Raw genomic sequence first — 24,516 nt, 5'->3', positions numbered from 1 at the left:
TTGGGGACCACCCCTGTCCCCTGCGCTCAGGCAAAGAATCTGGGGGTGTGGCTGGACACAAGGCTCCCCTTTGAGTACCAAACCAGGCGGGTGGCAGGCGCCTGTTTTGGAGTCCTGAGGGTCCTTCGCAAAACCCTGGATATGCTGCCTACTGCAGCCAGGAAGACCATGGTCCATGCCCTGGTGACATCGCGCCTGGATTATGGCAATATTCTTTATCTGGGTGCTACGACAAAGTGTATGCTCAGACTCTAAGGGGTGCAGAAGGCAGCAGCGCATTTGGTTCTCATGCGCCCGAGGAGGGCCTCTGCGAAGAGAACCCCCCTCTGCTTCCCTCAGTCATTTACATCAATACACAAATAAAGAAAGAAAATGGGATTGAGGCTATAACCACCGCTCCTCAACGGAGTACTCATGGTAATACTGAAACCAAAGCTGGAAATATACAACGTCCTGATAAGGCTACTCCTTGACCAACAAAAGCATATATCCCAAGCCTAGGGATACGCAAAGCAACACAGTAACAGAAAATGTAAGACTACGACTCTGTAATTCTCCGCCTTCCATGGAGGCATCTTAAAGCCGCATCTGCCTGATCCCCAAAAAGATGTGCACCCTCGAATGGTATGTCAGTCAAAGCCAACTGGACAGCTTCCGAAAAGCCTGAAGATGCCATCCAAGCCCGATGCTTAGCGCCATTGCAGATGCCATGGTCTGACCCACCAAATTCGTCGTGTCCATGCCACACCTTATGGTAAGCTTAGCAAGCCTGCTGACCATATCTAATCAAGTTGCCTATCTCGGCACGGAGGTTATCCAGAAGAGATGGGAGCATGTGCTGTAAAGAATTCCATAAAGCATGGGAAAAACGCCCCAACACACAAGACGTGTTGGTGGCTCTCAAAGCTGAGCAGGCTGAAGCACCTATATGTGCTTACCACAAGCATCACGACCCCTAGCATCCTTACCCACCGGAGTCTTAGGACCAGAATCTACATCCTGTGAAGACATTGCAGTCGGAGTCACCTGGCCACTAGTGAAGGATGTCTGTGCAAACAAACTGGGTCCCCAGGTGCAGGCAAATGACTACGAGCAATATCACAGTCCACTGAGACCCCCGACTCAGGCTTGACCCAGGCACCTAACAAAATATCAAATAGTGCCTCTAAATACGGAAGATTAAGCTCTTTTACTGTCTATCTCTGGCAAAGGATTTCAAACAAAGGGTCTGTAGAGCTCTGCACCGTGGGCAGTAACAAGTCTAAAACTGCAGTCACTTTCCTCAGCATGTCTGCAAAGGAGGAACTTGCCTCCGTGGCAAGACTAGGAGGAGAAAGCAACCCCGAGGCTGGTGAAGAATCCAGCCCACTAGCTTCACCAAGAGCTGTAAGCCAACTCTCCTCCATATGAAACACAATGGTGTCAGAAATGGGCTGAAGAAGTCCTGCCCCAGTCGATACAGGTGGACCTCCCAACACCTCTCCCTGAAAAGGGGCTACAAACTGTACAAACCCGCTCAGGTTGCATAACTGACTCTACATCAGATGCCATATGATGCCAAAGCGGCGCTATCACGACTTCGATTGGCGGAGGAGAGGTGCCTTCGACCGGCATCGGTCACGTCCATGTCAGAGCCGATGGACTAAAGACCGACGTCGTAGGCAAAGATCCCGAAGGACTGTGAGCCTGCACCAAAGCCACGCCAGCCGACGTCGACTGGCGTCAATCTATCAATTCAGGCGGCCCAACCGTCACCGAGGGCAAATCCTCCGACAGCGCCTCAATCACCTTCTTGGGACCAAGAGGCGCTCCAGAGGGAGATGGGGTCCCAAAGATGAGGTACAAGGAATCATGCTATGCAGTGCAGAGTCACAATCAGCTTCCTCAGCCATCGAGAGGGAGGAGCCATGGGAGATGGAGTATCCACGCTGTGAAGTCTGAGAATGCCACAACTTCAAACATCCCTTACCTTTTGACTTCCCTGGAAAAAGACGCCCTCCAGACAGACTTCTGCTCCTAGATTAACCCCGCAAATGATCTTCCCAGGATGATACAAACCGAGGCTGTGAAGCCCCCGAGGATTGTGATAAACCGGCCGCACTCAACTTCAAACACCGCTCCTTCAATGACTGGTTTTAGATTCTGGTAGGATCCACAATCCTTGGCATTGAAGTGCTCACCTAAACTCCACATACAAATTGTATGCGGGTCCGTCGCCGACATATGTCGGCTACAAGACCCACTGTCGGCATTAGACAAAGGTGTTGAAGTAGGTCAAGAATAAAACACCCCAAGGAACTGCTTATCCGGATCGAAATTACAGCGTGGAAAAGAAGAAACTGACATCCCCGCGCCGGAGGGGACTTATATGGCTTCACTGACTTGAGGACTGGAGTCTATGTCATCGCGGAGCCATACGACGCCATCCCCTGGTGCGCAAAGTTACTCATAAAAAAATTCCAGATCCAGACTGGCACCTGGGGAAATTTCAAAAGTTAAGGAATCTGCGGCTACATGTCTCTATCAGATACTATCTTTTATTAAGGCCTCACCTGAGCACATCTTTTCCTTCCCACCAGGCTGGTTTCCATTTGCTTTTCCCACTTAAACACTGGTTTACCCTGGAAATTTTTTTCCCTCTCTGTGCACATGCCTGACTGAGGCCCATCCTCGGAGAGGCAGGATTGGCAGAATGATGTACTTCTGGTCTTGACCACCCTAAAGAACCTAACAATCTACAATTCTCTCTGTCTTTACTAGGGACCGTGCTTACCCACATAATCTCCGCTTCCTTTTCCAACGTACTGGAGCACTCAGTCCTTGCCGATGCTCTTCATGGCACGGTTACTTCGGTTGCCGGCCTGTCTACGCATACCCTCTGCGGCATCATTCTCAGTTGGCACTGTACCTTCCTACTTGGCTCTACTCCTCAGCGCACACGTTGTGCCCTCTTCATGGGCTCTCCCTCTGTGGCTCCACTCCACCCTTGGTGCCCACCCTGGATCTCCTGGCTATCCACCTCTTCCTCTGCACTGCCTCGTGTAGGTGGAGATGGGAGACTACAACAGGTATTCGGTCACATGAAGAAAAAAACCACGATTCCGAGACTCACAGGCGTAGAAACAAATATTAAGAAAGAAAGACGCAGAGGAAATACAGATTCCACTCCACTCATTGTGGAATGATGAAAGCTATTCAGATAGCTGATTGGGTTATCTTCCTACTACAGAGGTCTGCGTGTAACAAGCAAGTTCTGAGTTTGAAACTACACAGGCCTACCCAGCCTTAAATCCATCTAAGGCCAGTATAAAAGGAGTGTGGAAAATGATCCTGCATATCGGATGACCGTAAAGACAGCTGACTAGATTTATAAAGGTCTAAGAGCATATAGGTGACACTTCGAGGCACTTAATAAAGCGGTTTACAAACTGAAATTCCCTGTAGCCGAATTCACAGATGAGGGATAGTGGAATTTTGGAAACAAAAAGTGCACTTGCCAAGGCAGCAAGTTCTGCAATAATGTGGAATTGCCACAGTAGTAAACTGAGGATGCGGGGCAGGGAGGCTAGGACCTGGCAATGCAAAATGTAGTGAAAACCCACAAAATCAAATACTGAAATACTTAATGACAAGGGGGGAAAGCAGAGCGATCACTCAAACAATTAATGGGGAAGGAGTTTCTCCTAATGAAAAATATTTCCTTGAGCTTGAATGTGCACATTTTTGCACCATATAAGTACGCTGCTTCAACACCTAGTGGAGAATTTGTATAGGTACATTTCGGGAATCTGGGGTGTTTTGTTTGATTACCAAAACAATGGAAATGTACCCCAAACTTAGAAAGAACGTCCACGGGGATACGTTTCTGACTTTGGCAAGCAGTGGGGCTGTGAATTAAGCACTAAGTAATATCGCTAGAAAAATAATATTCAATGCGCCTATCTTCGTTTTTAGGAGACACTTGCTTCCCCTAACAAGGGTTCGAAGAATGGGCTGACTACCTACATTAGTAGCTCCATTACGCACTGTCCTATGCGACATTGAATCAGTTCCAAGATCTCAGCCATGGGAGACACCTCGCCTCACCAAGGTCCAATCCACACTGGCACTCTCAATCCAAAATCACCTTCAAGCATAGCATTAATTCAATAAATACCAGGCTTATTCAAGTTTTTACAGGCGGTGAGGAGTGGCGTAATAGAGAGTTAAACAGAATGGCAGCCTCCGTGGCGCTCAAAAATCTAGATTCTTCTCCTTGCAGTGAACCTTGGGGAGTCTGCATTTCCCAATGATTAAGAAATCTGTTCCTGGACGTTGCCCTTCTTAGGTCTTTCAGAAAACCAGGAAGAACAGAGGCACAAAACTCTTCGCTGCTGCACATATTCAAGTGTATTTCCAATACTATCCATGGTGCAAGCTCCTTGCAGTGGTCATAGGCCACGTGGACGAGATTTGCATCAAATTAAAACAAAAAGAAAGGCCATCCTGCATAGTAATAAGTGCCTGCATGCCACACACATCTCTAATTTCCTCCGGCTCCTACTTGAAGTGCTCGTGTATAGTGGCGTTTAGTGTCACTAGTCGAAAAGTACGGAAGTGGAATTTCAAGACATGGGCTATAGTCCAGGAAGAGGCTGCATGGATGCCATATCCCTGCAAGAGAAGTGCTTCCACTTCTTTGTAAGCACGAGGGTCTCACACTGGGTGCAATGTGGGCATACGGATGTGCTTTATGCAAGTGGGTGCATTGCCCTCTCAGAACAGCAGCCACTCCTTGGCCTTAAATGCAGGGTCTCTGCTTTTCCTGTCCATTATCCTTGGATTTTGAGGATGAAGTCAGAAGAGATGTTCACAGCAAAGTGCAGGGATGGGAGAGCTTGCAAGTGCTCTCTTCCCTGCTGCTTCCATCCCCCTTGCATGGGTTGCATTCTGTTCCCTTTCCCCAGTGGCAATAAGATCTTGTCGCCCTGCTGGTAGCCCAATCTGCATCACATCCGACCTGTTGTGGCCCCTTTCCTCATGCACTGCCACAGACAATACCTCCTCGTCAGACCTCCCAGTCACAGTCATTACCATATGAGTAGATACCAAAGCAAGAATCGGCTTCAACAGAGTGCATGAAACAGACTTTATTAACACCAGCAAAAAGTCACAGCACCTGAATAGAATGCAATACAGCATACCCAAAGCCAACTGATCCTGTCCCACCCACCACCAAACGATAACGGTGTGAGACGCACTCCAAGTAGCTGCCCGGCAGACTGCAGCCATAGATGCTCCCTGAAAAAAAGCCCAGGAAGCAGCCACACCCGAGTCGACCTCCCCTGCACCGACCCAGGCACCAGGACGCCACAAGCATCATATGCTGCCCCCATAGCCCACCTCAGCAAATGACAGAGAAGCACCAGAAGGCTTCAGACCCTTACCAGTCAGTCCAAAGGTCACAAAAAGCTAATCCACCTTATGAAAAGGCTTAGTATGCACCAAGTACACCGCAAGAGCCTGTTTAACATCCACCAAACAGTGCAGCCGCACCTCATCCTTCGAAAGAGGATCCGGACAGAACATGGGCAAAACCAGATTCTCCGAGCAGTGAAACTAGGAAGGGACCTTGGGCACAAAGAAAGGATCAGCCCGTAGAACAACCAGATTCGTAAAATAACTCAAAAAAGCTCTAAACAAAGCAAGCAGCCCAACTCCCCAACCCTCCAGGCCAAGGTAATAGCGACAAGAAAAACCACCTTGATTGTCAAAAAACGCAGAGACACCTCACCCAGAGGCTCAAAGGGAGCCGTCTGCAAGGCCCTCAGTACCAATCGAAGATCCCAACTAGGTGCAAAGGATTTAACCATGGGAAACAACTTTGCAACAGCCGGCACACCAACGGAACCACAGGCTCACAGTCCGAACCCCTAAAGGCCTTCAGAGCCGCCCACTGAGCCCGCAAGGAGGACAAAGCCAGACCCAAGTCGAATCCATCCTTCAGAAAATCCAAGATACGCAGAGGTTCCACTCCCAAAGCAGACTAACCCCGAGCTGTACACCAACCCTGAAAAGACACCCAATGCCTAGCAAAGGAGTTGAGAGTCGAAGGAGGCCGGGACTGTGAAGGGGAGGTCTGATGAGGAGGTAATGACCGATTACTTACCAGTAAAATTCATTACTCAGAGCTGTAGACCTCCCTGCCACAGTCTGAGTTCCCATCCCTCCCTCCCTGTTCAGCTTCTTGTGCTTGGGACTACAGGGTGTGCTTACATTAGCCAGGGGTTATATGCCACAGCATGTGGGAGTGGCCTGGAGGGTAGGGATGAGCTAGGGAGTTTTTGTTTGGAAGTTCTGGGGAGGAGTTATTGCTCATATGGTAATGACTGTAATGGGGAGGTCTACGACTCGGAGTAATGAATATTACTGGTAAGTAATCGGTCATTCTGAGTCACCGTGCCAACAAGAAAGCATCACACACCACCACAACACACAGCATTTCGGAATACACACCATCTTGCATGAAACACACAGCCTCTAGTGCCCACTACAGACACTTCATGCATACACCATCTGTCATAGACAAGCACACACCTCAAACACACGCACACCAAGGGAAGACTAAACTGCTTCTGTGTACCCTGTAACGGTGCTTGTGAAGTTAGGACAGTACTGTTAGGGTGGGAGAGAGGGGAGAGAGAGCGAGGGGGGGAGAGAGAGAGAGGGGGGGAGAGAGAGAGAGGGGAGAGAGAGAGAGAGGGGAGAGAGAGAGAGAGGGGAGAGAGAGAGAGAGAGAGAGAGAGAGAGGGGAGAGAGAGAGAGAGGGGAGAGAGAGAGAGAGGGGGGGAGAGAGAGAGAGGGGGGGGAGAGAGAGAGGGGGGAGAGAGAGGAGGGAGAGAGAGGGGGAGAGAGAGAGGGGGAGAGAGAGAGAGAGGAGAGAGAGAGAGAGGGGAGAGAGAGGGGGGGAGAGAGAGAGGGGGAGGAGAGAGAGAGGGGGGAAAGAGAGAGGGGAGAGAGAAAGAGAAAGAGAGAGAGAGAGCACTCCAATGCAGTTACTGCTCTGTGTATTACAGTGAAGATATAAGGTGGATTTGTAGAGCGCTGCTTGTCACTCGTGCAGGGACCCTGGCGCTTGCAACCTTGTACCGGTGTTGAATCATTGTAAAGCTCAGTAAAAGCTTTTCAATATAAGCAGACAAAAATACGTGCCTGCTGCTTGTAGTTTCACAGATTTTGTATGCGAGGGAAGCTTGCACTGCTGCTGCGCGTGTGCTTCAGCAAGTGTGAGAGAGAGAATCAGATATATGGAGAGAGGCTGAGCTGCTTCCTGTGCCTCAGGTTTGTGTACGATGGGGGGGGGGGGGGGGGGGTGCTCCGCTGAACAGGTGTGCCGGAGGGAAGTACTGCTGCCATGTACCAGATGTGGCTGTGGAATCTTGCATTGCCTCTGTGCATGCGGTGTGAATAAAGTCAAATTCTCACAATAAGGAACGAACTACAACATCCATAAAACAAAACATTAAAGTAACTTGAAGTTTCCGGCAAACGAAACGCTTCCGTTTTGAAATATATGGATAAAAACGTAGGGGACAGGTGAATTCACCAATACGTGCTGGTCCAAATGCTACTCAAGTTATTGTCTAGGACAGTCAGGATGCAGGCAATACACGAAACCCTTCGTGGGGGCAACAGCACAGGCAGGGCCTTCCTCGAGATAGTAGTAGTCGGGTGTCCTCTCTTCAACGGACTGCACAGCTGTACGTTACCAGAAACCCGGCATCCAGAGGTTGGTGGTGGGTCACTCTCCTTAAGACGGGCAGTGCCCCTTAATTAGGGTCAGGGTACCCCGACGCCACCCATGGGGGCAGAAGCAACAGGCACGCACAAATAATACCAAACCGCCCACAATCGCTGGCTTCGCACATTCAGAGCTCTTCCCTTGGCAGTGCAGGCGCCAGCATGCCTTGCGCTGCTTTACACACGAGCGCCCTGGCGCAGAGCCATTCCTGGCCTTCGTCAACGTGAGAATGACATCCGGGGGAAGCTATAAAGATCTTACTTCACATCCTGTGTATGTACGCGGGGCTCCTGCGTTCCATTTCCGTGGAACCTGCTTACACTACACCGCGCCTGCTCAACAGCCTGGGAACAACACTGCAGCACAAATGGACCCTTTTGTTATGATGTGCCGAGGAATGCACACTGAAGGCTAACAACTGTATCCGCCCGAGAAAACTTAGCAATAAATGGAACTCAGCAATCAGTCATTTCACTATGGTTAGATAAGCTTGTTTAACGTGACTTAACTGTTCCCATGAAGTAAAAAAAAAAGAAAAACTCACCGAAACCAGGCACGGCTTTGAGGCTGGCTTTGAGGCAGATCTTCTCCAGTCTGAGGTAGCTGTAGCGCAGGAGGCAGTTCCAGAGGAACATCCAGTCCATCCTGGTCCGGTGGTTCATGATGATGACGCTTCTTTCTCCGGGGATGAAACCGTCGCCAGTTATTACCACCTTGGCACCAAACACCATCTCCAGGAGGGCCTGGTGAAGACATAATTCCCAAGTTAGCATTCTAGGAGAGGCTGAAACGTTCAGGGTCAAATTTCATAAAAGCAGAGGTGTCCAACGTAGGTCCAAGAGGACTGGATCCACCCCAAAAGATACATTTACAAAGACAAACTAAATGGAAACGAATCAGTCAGAAGTTATTCTGGAAATATGCCTGGACCAGTGCTGAACACTTGCCATTAAGTACTAGGTGTGAGCACATGCTGCTGACCAGCAAGTGGTTTCTTGAAAACTCTTCTGGACTGCATCATGTCGCTGTGGCACCAAAGGACCACCTTTTCTCAGTAACAGACTGGTACTTGCCCAGTCCTTGAATATTTAAGAGTACATCACAGATCACGTCTAAGAAACTTGCTCATAACACTTTCTTTGGTACAGCAGGTCACTCGAGTACGAGCTCCATTCCATTTAGACCTGCTTTTTTCTTGATAAAGACACAGAAGAAAGTTTTTTTTTTATGGTGCAGCATAGAACAGTCGGTTGTACTGAATGCAAGTAATCATTAAAGGTAACAGTTACTCACAGGTTTATCCAAAGCAAATATGAATGGATGTCGATGTATCATACCTGTAGCCACAATTAAACTGAATCAAAGGAAGATACACTGTATGGAACACTTGTGTGCGTGGGGTTTCATAACGTAAAAGAGTCCATCTCCCACTGATTTTTTCCAACAAAGTTTATTGACTTTTCAATAAAATAATAAGGAACGCATTAACCGTAGCTGGACATGCAAAGTACATTTGTGAACCCAACTGGGCTGCTGGATTGATACTAGATCTTTGACATTTCCGCATTATATTCACATCCCGGATTATCGGTACTGACATTGCTAATATCCAAGGAATGAATATTAAACAGTCAACATATAGCAACCCCCTCCTGCCTCACCACAACTTGGTCCATCGATTGACAGATTCAAATTCACTAATGTGTACAACTTGCCATGTAGGGGAATGTAGTTAGGTCTGCCCATGACCTCAGTGTTTTTAGAAGTAGGAAGGTGAATAACTACTGGTTATTGTCTAGTTCGTGGAACCTGCAATCCGACGGGTATGGATCAAAACCTATAGCAACCCGCTCAACTTACTCCTAGGCGGGGTACCTAAGTCCCTCAAGGGGAAGAGAAGGCTTCTGAGGTTGTATCCATGCCTCCAGCATAGTCTAGTAATCCCACCCATGCCCTTGCGAACTCCATGGGGCGCCTTCCTCTCTTGGCTTCACTAAAAGGTATGCTGCTTTCATATTCATCCTACCTATTGAGATCCTGTTTCCAATCTGCATCTCTCACTGATTAGTTAACTTACATTTATTTTTCATTTAATGTGTGAGTGCATTATTTTATATGCAGTTGTGTAAAGGAGAAAAAACACAACGAAACACAATGAAATACTTCTAGATTAGCTTTCTTAGCCACCACTTTGACTCCGCCACCACAGCGCTCAGGATCACATTTGCCATGCTTTTTTACACACTACGAATGCTGCATGTAAATGAAGATAGTCTGTAAACGCGATAAATAAACAAATTCACACTACCATGATACCTTCATTTACGAGAACTTACTGAGGCGTTTGAGCCCCCTGGGAACACAGCCGCTGACCCCCACGAGGACATGCCCAATATTTGAAGATCTCTGCTGTCGAGGCTGCAGTGAAGCAGGGACCGGAATACATCATACCTTTACATTACCGTACAACCTTGATTATGGTCATCTGATGTTCCTGTTTGAAAGGACACCCGCACACTACTTCATGGAGGGAAGACAAAGTTGACCTGAGATCATTGCCTTATAATATGTAATCAAAAATCACATGTTCCCATCAGCTACTTTGAGGAGAGGGTCTGTGATATACTTGTCTCCATTGTCAAACAACAAGTCCTGGTATAGTGCCAGAATGTTTTTGATGTGTACTAGTTTTACCTTGTTTGTGATGGGCAGAGTTGGAATGAGAGAGCTATACTCAGCCATCTTGGATTCTAACTCACAAAGGGTTACAGGAGAATGTAGAAGCAACCAGGCAAAGGAAATTACTCATGGTGAAGTAGAAGCAACTAGGCAAAGGAAATTACTGATGGTGAAGTAGAGTAGAGTGTGTGGTATTTTTCAGGGATTGAACAAGAATCACCTATCACTGGCCTCTGCTTCGACGTATGGACTCCAAAATTGGAAAATAATCTTCCGGACCTGATCCATAGTAATAAATGTATCTGCATTTTTGGGAAAGACTGCTTGTTAGAGGATTCATACACAGAGGTAGTGGCAGAGGGACTAAAGAAGTACCAAGGGCACCCTCCACTCAAAACAAATTAACAACAACAACGCCCTTAATACGTATAGGAAGTGCAGACTGGCTGTTGCTCACCAACTCGCTCCTTGTATTATCTGCTACTTTCCTATACAAACAGGAGGAACCAGCACCATATCAAACGCTAGGGGTGTTCACTGTGTATACATTTTCTACAAACAAAAAATCATCAACTTCCAGTAGGTCCTCGTTAAGGAAGAACATACAATACTATCTTCCTCACACAAAACTCACTAAAAATTAGTTACATATGGCATTTCACACACACACCTTTACTCTATGGCTATGCTAACGATAAAAAGGAAAATGCTACTTACCAGTATGCATCTGTTCTTGGCATGTAGAGCTGCAGAGTTACACATTATGCATAGATGGCCACCTAGTGTTGGTCCCGGATGTTTGCAGTTTGTTTTGTTGTAGAAAAATCTTTGGAAGTCACGGGATAGGGGACTCCTCCTTTGGATGATACTGTGCATGGGCATCGGCTCCATCCCCAGGTTGTTTTTCGCCATTAGGGAAGTGATGGAGCTGTACAAGAGGTAGTGATGTCCATGTTATTTGTATCTAATTAAGATAATACTGGAACAGATAAAGGTAGCCGGGGAGGCGGGTGGGCGTGTGCAACTCTACATGCCGAGAACAGATGCATACTGGTAAGTAGCATTTCCGTTCGAGGCATATGAGCTGGAGATTACACACTATGCATAGATTGTATAGCAGTACCCACACCTAGCGGCGACCACCAGTATCTGTTGCAGTTGTTTGAAACAGTGTTTTTAGTATAGCCTGGCCCACAGTGGCTTGTTGTTTAGTCTGCACATCTACACAGTAATGCTTTGTGAATGTGTGCGGTGTAAGCCATGCAGCTGCTTTGCATATATCTTCTAGGGAAATGTTCCCTAAGAATGCCATTGAAGCCCCTATTTTACTTGTAGAATGGGCTATTGGAGGAATTGTTTTGCTTTGTGGTAGCATATTTGTATGCATTTAACAGTCCATCTAGCGATCCCTGATTTTGATACGTGATTGCTTTTATGTGGCGGTGAAAAAGACACAAAGAGTTGTTTTGTTTTACGAAACGTTTGTGTCCTTTTGATACAGTACAGTAATGCTCTTTTGACGTCTAAGGTGTGTAGAGCTCTTTCTACGACTGTTTGTGGCTGCGAGAAGAATACGGGCAGCTCAACTGATTGATTTAGATGGAATGGCGAAATGACTTTAGGAAGGAATTTAGGATTACTACGAAGACCCCCTTTGTTATGATGCATTTACAGAAAGGGTTCTTGAATGGTAAATGCTTGTAGTTCACTAACCCTTCTGAGTGAAGTAATAGCTACTAGGAAGGCTACTTTCCAGGTTAGGAATTGCAATTCACATTTATGTAATGGTAGAAAGGGGGTCCCATTAATCTTGTGAGAACAATGTTTAAGTTCCACACTGGTGCAGGTGGCGTTCTGGGAGGAATTATCCTTTTAAATCCTTCCATGAAAGCTTTTATAGCTGGTACGCTAAAAAGAGATGATTTTGTCTATTTTGTAAGTATGCTGCAATGGCAGCGAGGTGTAGTCTGATAGATGTATAGGCTAAGTTACACTTTTGGAGGTGTAATAGATATCCTATGATGTGTTGAGTAGACACGTCTAAAGGGTTTATTTGGTTGTTTTGGCAGTATATGACAAACCGTTCCCACTTAGCAGCACAACATGCTCTAGTAGTGGGACGTCTAGCTTCTTTGATAACGTTCATACATTCTGGAGGAAGGTTGAGGTAACCAAACTCTATGACCTCAGGAGCCAGATCGCTAGGTTGAGCTGAGCTGGGTCCGGGTGTCTGATCTCTCCAGGTCAAGTCAAGTCAGAGAATTTATATAGCGCACTACATACCCAGAGGGTCCCAAGGCGCTTAGAGAGGGGAGGAAGATTACTTGTCAAATATCCACGTTTTAAGCTGCTTTCTGAATGCTAGGTGGTTCTGGGTAAGGCGAAGGTAAGCGGGGAGTGAGTTCCATGTTTTAGCAGCCAGGTATGAGAAGGATCTGCCGCCCATGGTGGTCTTGTTGATGCGAGGTACAGTGGCGAGGGCTTGGCTGGAAGAACGTAGTTGGCGGGAGGGGGTGTAGAAGGACAGTCGTGAGTTGAGGCATTCTGGTCCGATGTCGTAGAGTGATTTGTGTGCGTGGGTTAGCAGTCGGAAAGTGATCCTCTTATTGACGGGTAGCCAGTGGAGGTCTTTAAGGTGACCGGAGATGTGTTCGTTGCGTGGGATGTCTAATATGATCCTGGCTGAGGCGTTTTGGATTCGTTGGAGTTTCTTCTGGAGTTTAGCGGTAATGCCTGCGTAGAGGGTGTTTCCGTAGTCCAGTCGGCACGTGACCAGAGCATGGGTGACTGTTTTCCTTGTTTCGGTGGGGATCCAGCGAAATGTTTTTCTCAGCATGCGAAGAATGTTGAAGCAGGAAGAGGATACGGCGCTGACTTGTCTATTCATTGAGAGTGAAGAGTCCAGTATGATGCCTAAGTTCCGTGCGTGGTCTGTCGGGATGGGTGCCTTTCCGAGGGCTTCTGTGTTAATAGGCGTGGAGATAGGTTTAGTTTTTGGTGTGGTACTACAGACATCTGCAACAGAGTTGTGTGCCACGGTTGTCTGGCCCAAGTTGGAGCGACTAGAATGAGCGTCATGGAATGTTGCTGTAGTTTGCGTACCACTAACGGAAGTAGTGGGAGAGGAGGAAAAGCGTACGCAAATAGTTTTGACCAGTTCATCCATATCGCATTGCCTTTGGACAATGGGTGTGGGTATCTGGCGGCAAAGTTTGGGCATTTTGCGTTTTTGTGGGTGGCGAAGAGGTCTATCTGAGGTTGTCCCCACATTTGAAAGAACGGATGAAGAACTTGCGGATGAAGTTCCCACTCGTGGATCTGCTGTGTTTGTCGACTTAGCAGATCTGCCATAGTGTTTTGTACTCCTGGGACGTGTTGGGCTATGGGGTATAGCCCATCTCCATATCTGCTCTGCTAACAGAGAGCTGCAGAGAATGTGTTCCTCCTTGTTTGTTTATGTAGTACATAGCTGTCATATTGTCTGTGCGGACTAAGACAGCTTTGCCTGACACTTGCATTTGGAATGCTTTTAGGGCTAGAAATTCAGTTAGTAACTCCAAGTGGTTGAGGTGGAGTAACCTTTGTTGCGGTGTCCAACTGCCTTGCATGGTGTGATGCAGTAGTGAGCTCCCCAGCCGGAGAGCGATACGTCGGCTGTCATGACTATTTGAGGAATTGGCTCTAGAAACGGTCGCCCTTTGTTTGGTGTTCCACCATTGCAGAGAACGATGAGTCCGACCGTCTACCAACACTAGGTCTGTTGGTTGACCTTAAGCCTGGTTCCATTGGCGTGCTAGGCACTCTTGAAGTGGACGCATTTGCAGTCTTGCGTGAGGTACTACAAATATGCAAGATGTCATCATTCCTATGAGCTGCATGAACACTCGAGCTGGTAGCGAGTGTTGCGGTTTGAATTTTGTTAGGAGAGTTTGTACACTTGTCATCCTGGCTGGAGAGGGATAAGCTAGTGATAGTTGGGTGTTTATTGTAGCGCCGAGATACTGCTGTATGTGCGAGGGTTGCAGATGCGATTTGGTGTGATTTACTGTGAATCCCAAGTCGTGAAGCAGTTGAATAGTAGCATGAGTGTGTTGTACACACTGGCTGTATGAGCTGGCTTTTATGTGCCAGTCGTCTAGATACGGGAAGACATAAATATGTTGTCTTCTTAATTGTGCTGCTACTACTCCTAGGTATTTTGTAAACACCCTTGGCACTGTTGTGACTCCGAATGGGAGCACTTTGAACTGGTAGTGCTGGCTGTCTAGCACAAATCTGAGAAAAGTTCTGTGCGCTGAGTGGATGGGAATATGAAAGTAGGCGTCCTTGAGATCTAGGGTGACAAGGAAGTAGTTTAGTACCAGAAGTGGAAGGACTTGTTGGAGTGTGACCATGTGAAAATGATCCGACTGTAGGTCTAAGATGGGTCTTAGAGATCCATCCTTCTTTGGTATTAGGAAATATAGGGAGTATACTCCTTTGTTTTTCTGTGCTCTGGAACTATTTCTATTGCATTTTTCTTCAGGAGGGTATTACCTCCTGTCTGAGCAGTGTTAAATGTTCTTGTGACATCGGACGCTGCTTGGGTGGTATATTTGGGGGGTGGGTGGATATTAGTTCTAGACAGTAACCTGATTTAAATATTTGCAGCACCCACCTGTCTGATGTGATGTTGTCCCAGGCTGGCAGGTATTGTTGAAGTGTTCCCCCGACAGGAGTGGAATGGGACGGGGGAAGGGGAAGGGAGTCATTGGGCAGGGGTAGAGGCAGAGCGGGAGTTGTTATTTTTACCTCTGCCTTTGTTATTGTTACCCCTGCACCCACCCCTTTGGTAGCCCTTGCTGTAAGTGGACTGTGTAGGGGCTTTGTATGAGGTAGAAGGTGTGTCTAAAGAGTATCCCCTGGTGGCACCTCAATAGGATGAGCATCGAAATGAACGTCTGGGAGCCTGCGACTGCAGGGCTCCCATAGATTTGGCGGTATCTGTATCCTTTTTCCTTTTTTCAAGTGAAACATCTACGTTAGGTCCGAATAGGTGTTGCTCATCAAAGGGTTGATTAAGAATGGCACTTTGTACTTCAGGCTTGAACCCCGATATACGTAGCCAGGCGTATCTACGTAATAAAATGCTGGTGTTAACTGCCCTAGAGGCAGCATCTGCTGCACCAAGCGCGCACCGAATAGAGATGTTTGTAATATTTTTTCCCTCTTGGATCAGCTCATTTGCTCTATCCTTGTATTTATCAGGGAGGAGCCTCATTAGTGATTCTAATTTGTCATAATGTGCCCTGTCGTATCTGGCTAATAATGCCTGTGTATTGGCAATACGCCACATTTGCTGCTTGAGACGCCGTTCTTTTCCCCGATGCGTCAAGTAGCTTAGACTCTTCTGGTGGTGGAGCTTCCCCTGATGTTTGAGTTTGCTCTCTTGCGTGCATTGGAAACTACAAGTGAGTCTAGCGGTACTGGACCTTTAATATATGGTGGGTCTGAGGGGGCAGCTTTATATATTTTCTCTATACGAGGGTTAATGACCAGAGTTCTGACTGGGTCCTTGAAGACTTCGGGAGCATGCTTAATCACTCCTTTAAGTATTGGTAAAATGGATGAGGACCATTATCAAAGGTATCCATTAGGAAGTCTTCATCTATAGGGTCTGTGTGCATGTCTACCCCATGGTATTGCGCAGCTCTGTGAATTAATCGATTGAAACCCATAGTGTCTTCTGGTGGGGAAGGCCTTGAGGGGTATATGTCATCCTGAGGGACATTTGGGACATCTGGGGTGGTATAATCATCCCACGGGTCAGGTGATCCTGTAGGAGTAGCTGGATCAGGTATGTCCCCCCCCCATATCATCAGAGCTATCATCCCTGTTGTCATCGTCTGGTATAATAGAAGATGCTGGGGAATGTTGTGGTATGGGAGGATGTAGTGATGGTACAGGTGAAAGGGAAGGGGAAGGCAGTCTTAAGGGAGAGGTAGCCATGTCCTTGTTTGAATGCGGAGCTGGAGCTGGAGCTGGTGTGTCAAGTGGTCGCTTTTTTTAAGCCAAAATTAGCTGTCCAGTAATTGGATCTTTAGCTAGAGTCTTTTGAGCAGGGTCAGGATAAAGTACGTCCTCTGCAGGAGGCCAATCTTTTGGTGCGGAGGATGGTTTCGGCACCGAAGCGGTTTGTTTTGTTTTTTGGCAATGTCTTTCTCCGGAGAAGCAGGAGTCTTTTTCGGCTCCGAAGCTTTTTTCGGTTCCGAGGATTTTTTCGGCTCTGCTATACTTTTTGGATTCAATGTTTTTTTCGGTTCCGGTGGTTTTTTCGAATTCGAAGCGGGTTTGCTTGGTTCCGACCTGGGTTTCGGTGCCAAAGGGGTGGTAGTCTGTTTCAGCGGCGATGGTTTGGATGTTGGCGTAGCCGGTGAAGTTGTCTTTTTTGGTGCCGGTAAATGTGCGCCGACACCGTGCGAAGGTCGACTCGAGCCCCAGTCGCCTGAAGGCTTCTTAGCTGGGCCCGAAGGTGGGGCAGTAGAAGCAGTGTGTCGGTGTGCACCCGAGCCAGAGGGCGAGGGTGTGACCGGGGCCTTCTTTGGGTGTGTCGGGGTCGACGGTCTTACTTACGACCCGCTGTGCTGGAGTGATGTCCTCGATTTCGGAGTCTTCTGCCTCAGAATTGCTGTCGACGTCGTGTTGTTCTGGAACATTGACGCCTTCTTCAAAGATGTCTACCGGAATCGAAGCTGAAGATCGAGCCATTGTTCTCCTCGCTCTTCGGTCCCGGATAGTCTTTTTGGAGCGGAAAGAGGCACAAGCGGAACAGTCTTTGGCCTCGTGCTCCGGGGAGAGGCAAAGGTTACACACTTCATGAAGGTCGGTGTGGGGAAACTTCGACCCACATTGAGGACACTTTTTAAATGGCGTCCTTTCCATGAGCTGGAGTCGAGGCCTAGTTGGGCCCGAAGGCCGTCGACGACGACAGGAATCGAAGTTTTCGGTGTTGAAGAGTAGCGTCGACTGGAAAGCGTTCGAAACTTAATTTCTGTAAGTCGGTGAGGATTGCGCACCGAAGGAAATAGTTTCCAACACGGAGCGCTGGAAACACATCCTAGCCTGGTGCCGGAAAAAAACAATATGGGGATGGAGGCGATGCCCATGCGCTGTATCATTCAAAGGAAGAGTCACCTATCCCGTGACTTCCAAAGACTTTTCTACAACAAAACAAACTGCAAACATCCGGGCCCAACACTAGGTGGCCATCTATGCATAGTGTGTAATCTGCAGCTCATGTGCCTCGAAGACAAAATTACATGTTTAGACCATTTTGTTGTGAACGGCCGGCATGTTTCATTGCCACCGCAAAAACTTACTGTCACTGAGGCACTTCTTAAGCATATATTTTTATGAATTCTTGATATGTAGGTCCCTTGGCACCGGGCTGGAGAAATAGTATCACACCTGGGCACAGGGTCAGACTCTGAATTGCTTTTGGAACTTGGCCTCACCCTATAAATGATGCTTGCTTTAAGGTGGTGCCCTATGTATACGCCTGGATATTGGATGCAAAGCCTATACAAAGCTAACGAATTGACAGAACCAGTCGTAAGTAACTTAATCAACAGATTAGAAACTGGTTTGAAGTACACCAATCAACCAGGCTTGATGTCACAGAAGTGGAAAGCTTGTGACATCCTGTTGCTGCAATGGTTTAGGAGAGCATAACCAAGAACCTACAAAGTCATCCTACTTACATTTTTCAAGAGATTTAGAAGCTTTTTCTATGAACAGAGCTTCCACAATGTAAGGCACTGTAAATAAATGTTTCTGTAGATTGTTGGAATGTTTGTAGGTGCATCTCTGGACAACTCTAGACCACACCGAATGCGCAAACGCCTACAGCCTAGGATGTCTCAGGAAGAGACAGCACTCATAACAGTGTTGAAGTTGGAGCGGTGGGAATGCTACAGAAGTGAGTGGTAATCAAGGTCTTGTGACCTTGAAGCTAAAGGAGAGTTACAGACAGAGTAGTAGCATTAAGTTATTGAGTGGAAGGGGGGGGAGGAGGGTCATTTCTAGTTAAATCTGCAAAACGGGCTCTTTGAAATGTTCAAACAGAACCTTCCTAGCAAAGACACGGCAAAGCTTACCATCAGTATTTCCAGAATGGGCTGGCACTCATTGCAAAAGGAAGACGAAGTAGGTTTCAGAGCAGGGGTCTCCAACTGGTAGATCGTGAGCTACCGGCAGCTCGCCGGTAACCTGCGAGTAGCTTGTAGCCCGAATATCCATTTAAGTGCAGTCTGATGGCCTGCATTAAAAGTGAATGCGGCCTTTTATAGTTTTATTTCAGGCCTCTTTCAGTGCTTGCCCGCCCTCACCCGGATAAGCTGCTCATAATTGGCTCAATTAAACTTCGCTAGGGGTGGGCGGTGGGGTGACGTCCGTGCTAAAAAAAAATACAGCAAGAGGAGAATTAGATGGACCACTGGGAACCGATAGACCTGCCTTCTGCTGCCCCCCACTACGCTTCTATAATGTGCAATCTCTGCACCCTTGCCACCTGCCTTGTAAGGCCCAGGAATCCGGTTGGGTTTGTCATAGCTGCACACCTCAGCACAAGTGAATGTGTCCTGGTACTGGTACTCATGTAAAGCGCTCTGATACCTCTGGTCAAATTCACACAATATAAAACTACAACAAAAATAAAATGGTGCAGTGCTCGGGACCTGGGCCCATGAGCACAACCAGTGCTAGGCCTGGGACTGGCAGCATAAGGGCCCTGACACTGGTTTGCTCAACATGTAAGAGGTACTTTATTTAAAATATATATATATATATATATATATATATATATATATATATATATATATATATATATATATATATATATATATATATATATATATATATATATATATATATATATATCCATGTGTCCATGTGAAACACTGTTTAATTGTTGAAATAGGGAATACATGTAAAATGAAGTAGTATTTTATTTATTTGAAAAAAAGTGAAACATTTTATTAAATAAAAGCAGCATTTCACAGGTTGTTTTCCTTTTAAAATAAATCAAATCTCTTGCAACCAGTGGCGGCTGGTGACATTTGAAAGTGGTAGGGCGTAACATGTATGGATGAGTGACCTGTGGTGAGCGAACTGGCGTAGGGGAGTGAGCCCAACTGTCATAAGGGGGAACGGGGGAGTTCTCCCCTGAGAAAATTGTGAAAAAAAGAGTGGACAAATGGTGCATTTTCAAGCAAATTTGAGAGAGTAAGTAGGTTAATAAGGTAGTTGTGAAAGTATAGTTAGGACATCAATAGAGACATATTATACAATAGTAATATAGGTAGCTGCTTATTCAGTATAACCAGCTAACTTTAAAACAGACTTTGAGATAACAATGCTGAGCAACTTCTGCTCAGATTCCGTTATGTTTGTTGCTGCCTGCTGGGCCCTTTCACATGGTGCACATTGAAAACAGATCCCGACAACCAATGCTGCACACGTTCATCTTTGGAGCACTACTTTGACACTCGATTCTCGGATGTGGCAGGGCCGGGCCCTAGCAGTGTCCATTAGTGAGTGGTGACTGCAACTCGGCTGCTTTAGGTTACACGCGCTGGGCCACGGCTGATTTACTGCTCAGTGGGATAATGAGGGGACAGTAAAATATTGCTCAATTAACATTAACTCTGTAGAAAGACGGCTACAAGGGCTATCCTTTGTCTGCGTTTCCTGTCCCGTGGTAAAGAGATGGAAGACGTGCAGACTGTTCCAGGCCACCTGCCCCATCACGATACCCGCCCACCTCATTCCACCCAGAAGCACCCACACTCCATTTACTGCATTCTCAGTCTAACGTATATGCAGCTAATATTAGTGCTCTGCAGATTGCAAGATTATTATGCTCACGAGTGACTGAAATTAAAATAGTCAAAACATAACTTTTTTTAATTTCTTCAGAAACCAAAATATTACAAAACCACTGCGCAGGATATTATTGCTGCTGTCTCTCTTCAACATAATGTATGTGTAAGACCTTCTCTCCCCCCCTTTCCTCCCTTATCTTTTTCCGTGCCTGATGTTTGTTGATTTCACGGTGCGATGTAGATGTTGAAATGCTAATAAGCTGTTGCTGCTTTCTTTAAGGCCATTTTACCAGCGACCCACAGCGAGGGTGGGAAGAAGCGCCGGTTGTAGAGTGTGCAGACAGTCCGTAACTGCCTCTGCGCCATGGCGCTCCCATTTCTGCAAACAGACAATTCGAGTGCACAGTGCCCTGAGCATGGGCACAAACAACAGCACGGCAGACACTTTCTGAGACTTATCTCCCAAAATGTAAATACAGGTTCCGGTTCCTCCATCAAGAACGAGGACAAAAAGCGTCAAAGGCCAGTTCATGAAAACTTAAGATTGACCGACCTGGGTGGAGTATTAGTGGCCAGTCGCGACCGGCATTACGGGTGGGGTGGAAATGGTGTTGTCGCGCTGGGGAGGGATGGGGGGGATTCGGAAGCGGGATAAATAAAATATTAAGTCAATAAACTTAACTTACCTATACCTTCCCGCCTTGCGCCTTCAAGTAAAGTTCCAACTCCAGAGTCCCGACTCCCGCCGTCCTGTTCTTGAATTCCTTTCCCATGGTGCTCGTCGTCACGCAGGAAGGCTGCAGGCAACCTCCCTCCCCTCCACCACAGCACAGCGCTGTGATTGGTTCGGCCAGCTGCCCCAACCACGTCATTTCTCTCAGTATGCTGCAGCATATAGAGAGCAGGGAGAGTGGGAGGGGTTACTCGAGGGCAGGAGGGAGCGGCTTGCCCACTGTTCTTAATACAGTTAATACGGTCTGTTTGGACAGCCTCTCAGGCTGCCCAAACAGACAGTATTAACAACAGTGGGAAAGCCACTCCCCCCTGCCCTCGAGTAACGCCGCCCACTCTCTCAACCAGGAACTTCTGCTTTCTAGCCGTGCGAGAAGGCAGAAACAAATGGTAGTTAACTACTATTTGTTTCTGCCTTCTCGCACGGCGAGGTATCAGTGGGGAGGCGCCCAAATACCCCCATGGAGGATCCGCCACTGCTTGAAACTTCATTTTACATTTCTTTACAGCCCAAGAAAAAGTAAAATGAAGGTCCTGGCTTCGGTTTTTTAAAGCATTATTTTATAGCACTACAATAAAGAAGGGAAAGGCAGCGCAAATGCTCAGGGCGAATCTTGCCTACAAGGGACTTCACTGGTAATCAAAGTATATGTGTCATTCCGTCCCTTGGTTAGGAAGTGCTGGATATCTGATGGGAATATTTTATTTGCTATTTAATTTACGAGATGGTCTCTTTAGCGACCCCCTGACATTTCTTAAAAGCAAACAAGGCACACTAGATCTTTTTCACTAAAAACCCAGACAAGGATCTTTTTAGCGGGCTGGAGAAATGGAAGCGGCAACTCTGTGGTCCAATGTACACTGGCCCTGGCGGCAAACTGCTTTTTAAAGAGCTCTGCAGTTCAGATGACGCAGCTACAACACTGCGGCAAAACGCGCACAACAATCTGGCACTGTGTTATAATGCGCCCCACCGGAGTGGCACAGTTACAATACTATTGCATTGTGTGCCCTGCTTGGGTGGTGGTGTTTACAACATGCACCTAGCCGGGAACTATGCAAGGCAGGGTTGCGCTGAGCTTTCTCTCTGGTCTCCAAGGCACCTGCTGCTGCTCTCCGACTGACCAGCTTCATATACCCTGCCATTGAGAGACGCCTTAAACACCCCAGTCTCACCCAGATCGCACATCACAAGCTTTTCAGAACTAGAGCACCAGGAGCTTTTGGTGGTTTTGCTACACTGTGACAAGATGGCGGCCTGACCCCTGCTTTTCAGATCGCCTGCGCCGACATGAACAGTAGCAAATGCATCTGGTCAACTCAACAAACAGACTGCATCAGCTACTTGTATGACAGGACAGGACGCATGTTATGGATCCTGTAAGGATGACAGGCAAAGTAGGCCCTGCTGGAATTCAAAGCTGTTGCTGTAGCTCTCCGGTCAAGACCTCAACCAATTGAGGCATCCTACCGGCCTAGGGCACAGTACATTACACAGAGGTGCTTGCATAGGAACATTCAAATCCTTGGCGGGTGTTGTACACTTAAGAGTGTGTGTGCACTGTGCAAGTCAACGAGGGTGAGCGTTGGGGGGGGGGGGGGGGGGGTTCTCTGGGAACAATGCACTACTAGCTGCATGACCATAAGTAGCTGATGAGGATTATCACTAATCAGCAGTAGCTCACTACGGAAAAGGCTGGAGACCCCTGCTGCAGAGAGAGACACTGATGATTGCTGCTAAGGATGCCGGAGTGGTGTCTGCACAAAGAAGATGACTTCTAGTCTTAATATTCAGTCTCCGGTATGGTCTTATGCAGCATCATGAAGAGGCCAATTATTCTATGTCAGTCACTTCAGATGATGGAGAGAACTACATATGAAACTGATCTCGTCCTAATGGAGTAAAGCTGGGAAAACGGGTCTCTCTCTTATGGTCTTTGTGCGCATGCTTAGAAAGGACACACAAGCTTCGAGGACCTGTTGTTGAGGGACATACGTGGACAAATAACGCACAGAGTGCACTAGCAAGAACTTCAGTTGCACCCCTACAGGGCAGAAACACAGGTCTGCGGCCTCAGACACACACGGTGCCTTTACAGAACCTTCAAGTCTCTTTCGGTGATGACAGCAGCGTAGCTCCTCCCACCAGATCACTCCAGTACTTCCTGAGGCCAGGACAGGCTAAAAGTAAACATTTCTCAACCTCCAAAGACTTTCTTCAGATATAGATTTTACAGAAGGGAGTAGCCTTTGAAAATGACTGGTTACAAAAATAAAACAAAGTCTAAAACAGAAACTCCTAACTGCAATTTGTGGCCTCTGTGAGGTTTCTGTTTTACGATTGCCTTTTTCTGCCAAGTCATAATCTGCCCAGCTTACCCTTTTCACATGTTTTAAGGACGATATTTAAGTTTAGTTACTTTTATTTCGCATCCTTACAACCGAATGGCATCAAGGGATAGCACAGCATTAAGGGAAACCATATGGCAGCGGTACTAATCATTTTGAAATATCGAAGCTACTTACACTGATTTTTTTTAATCAAGTGCTGCAAATTTTGAGGGTATCTGTAGTAAGGCAGCTAGATCTCCATTTAAGATGCTCATGTGGGTGTCGCAGCACCCCTAGTCCCCCCCATAAACCTGTTAATTGTATTCTCCCTCCCTACTATGTTTTGTTTTTGTTCCTTTTGCTTCTTCCGTCAGTGACTGTTCCTTGCCAATCCTCTTTGTTTAGTCTACGCTGACACTTTCCCACCTTAACCCCAGCCCACATATTGCAGTTTGGCACCAGAAACATTACTTTGTGTTTCTTTTGAAAAAATATGTAACTTTTTGATGAGGGGAATTAAATTGATAGGTATATTTTTGTAAACGAAAAAAATGTACCAATGTTTTTCCTGCAATTTGATCAATAGTTACCAAAAATCAAAAAAACAGTAAATCAGTGCTGAAAATGGAAAAATATTATCCCTGGTTCCAGTAAATTGGGGGTCACGGTGTGATAGCAGAAAGGTGATTGAATCATGAGGGGCTGAGTCATGAAAAGCACAGTCAATTTAAATGTTTGGGTTTTGCTTTTTAACACTGCCGCAAAGTAACTGGCAAGAAGGGAAAATGTGATAGCAAATCTGTTCTGGATTAGTTACTTGGTCACAAAGAGGCTGCATTTTGAAATATCTTATGGGTTAAAGGCACCTGCAGCGAGTTCTGTGTGTGCCCAGCAATTTTCAGGGGATAACAATAAGATCACTCTGGTGCTTTTCTGTGGCCATCGGCCGACAGCCGCACTAACTCTCCTAGTGTGTTTGTCGGCTATTTGCCAACACTAGGGATGCACGAAAAGGATCCTCTGGTGTATGCAGGAGAGTATTCCTTTTTTAGGTCGAGGCTAGACAGCGCATGCGCTGTCGCAATAACTAAAGTAAACAGTTTAGTAAGGGTTATCCCGCCTGCTCCTTGCCTG

The 24,516-nt window shown here is 46.9% G+C and overlaps 1 protein-coding gene across 2 annotated transcripts in view; it reads right to left on the bottom strand.

Annotated features, from left to right (window-relative positions):
* LCLAT1 (lysocardiolipin acyltransferase 1) overlaps nucleotides 1-24,516 on the bottom strand; it is a 718,584-nt gene that overhangs the window by 385,990 nt on the left and 308,078 nt on the right. For both annotated transcript variants that reach the window (XM_078649857.1, XM_078649858.1), the window contains one exon: nucleotides 8,325-8,523. In XM_078649857.1, coding sequence (XP_078505983.1) covers nucleotides 8,325-8,523 — 199 coding nt within the window. The remainder of the gene's footprint in view (nucleotides 1-8,324; nucleotides 8,524-24,516) is intronic.

This window comes from Lissotriton helveticus, chromosome 6, assembly GCF_964261635.1.
Source record: "Lissotriton helveticus chromosome 6, aLisHel1.1, whole genome shotgun sequence".
NCBI classification, from domain to species: Eukaryota; Metazoa; Chordata; class Amphibia; order Caudata; family Salamandridae; genus Lissotriton; species Lissotriton helveticus.
The sequence above is the reverse complement of the archived record's forward strand: the minus strand, read 5'-3'. Positions and strand labels throughout refer to the sequence as shown.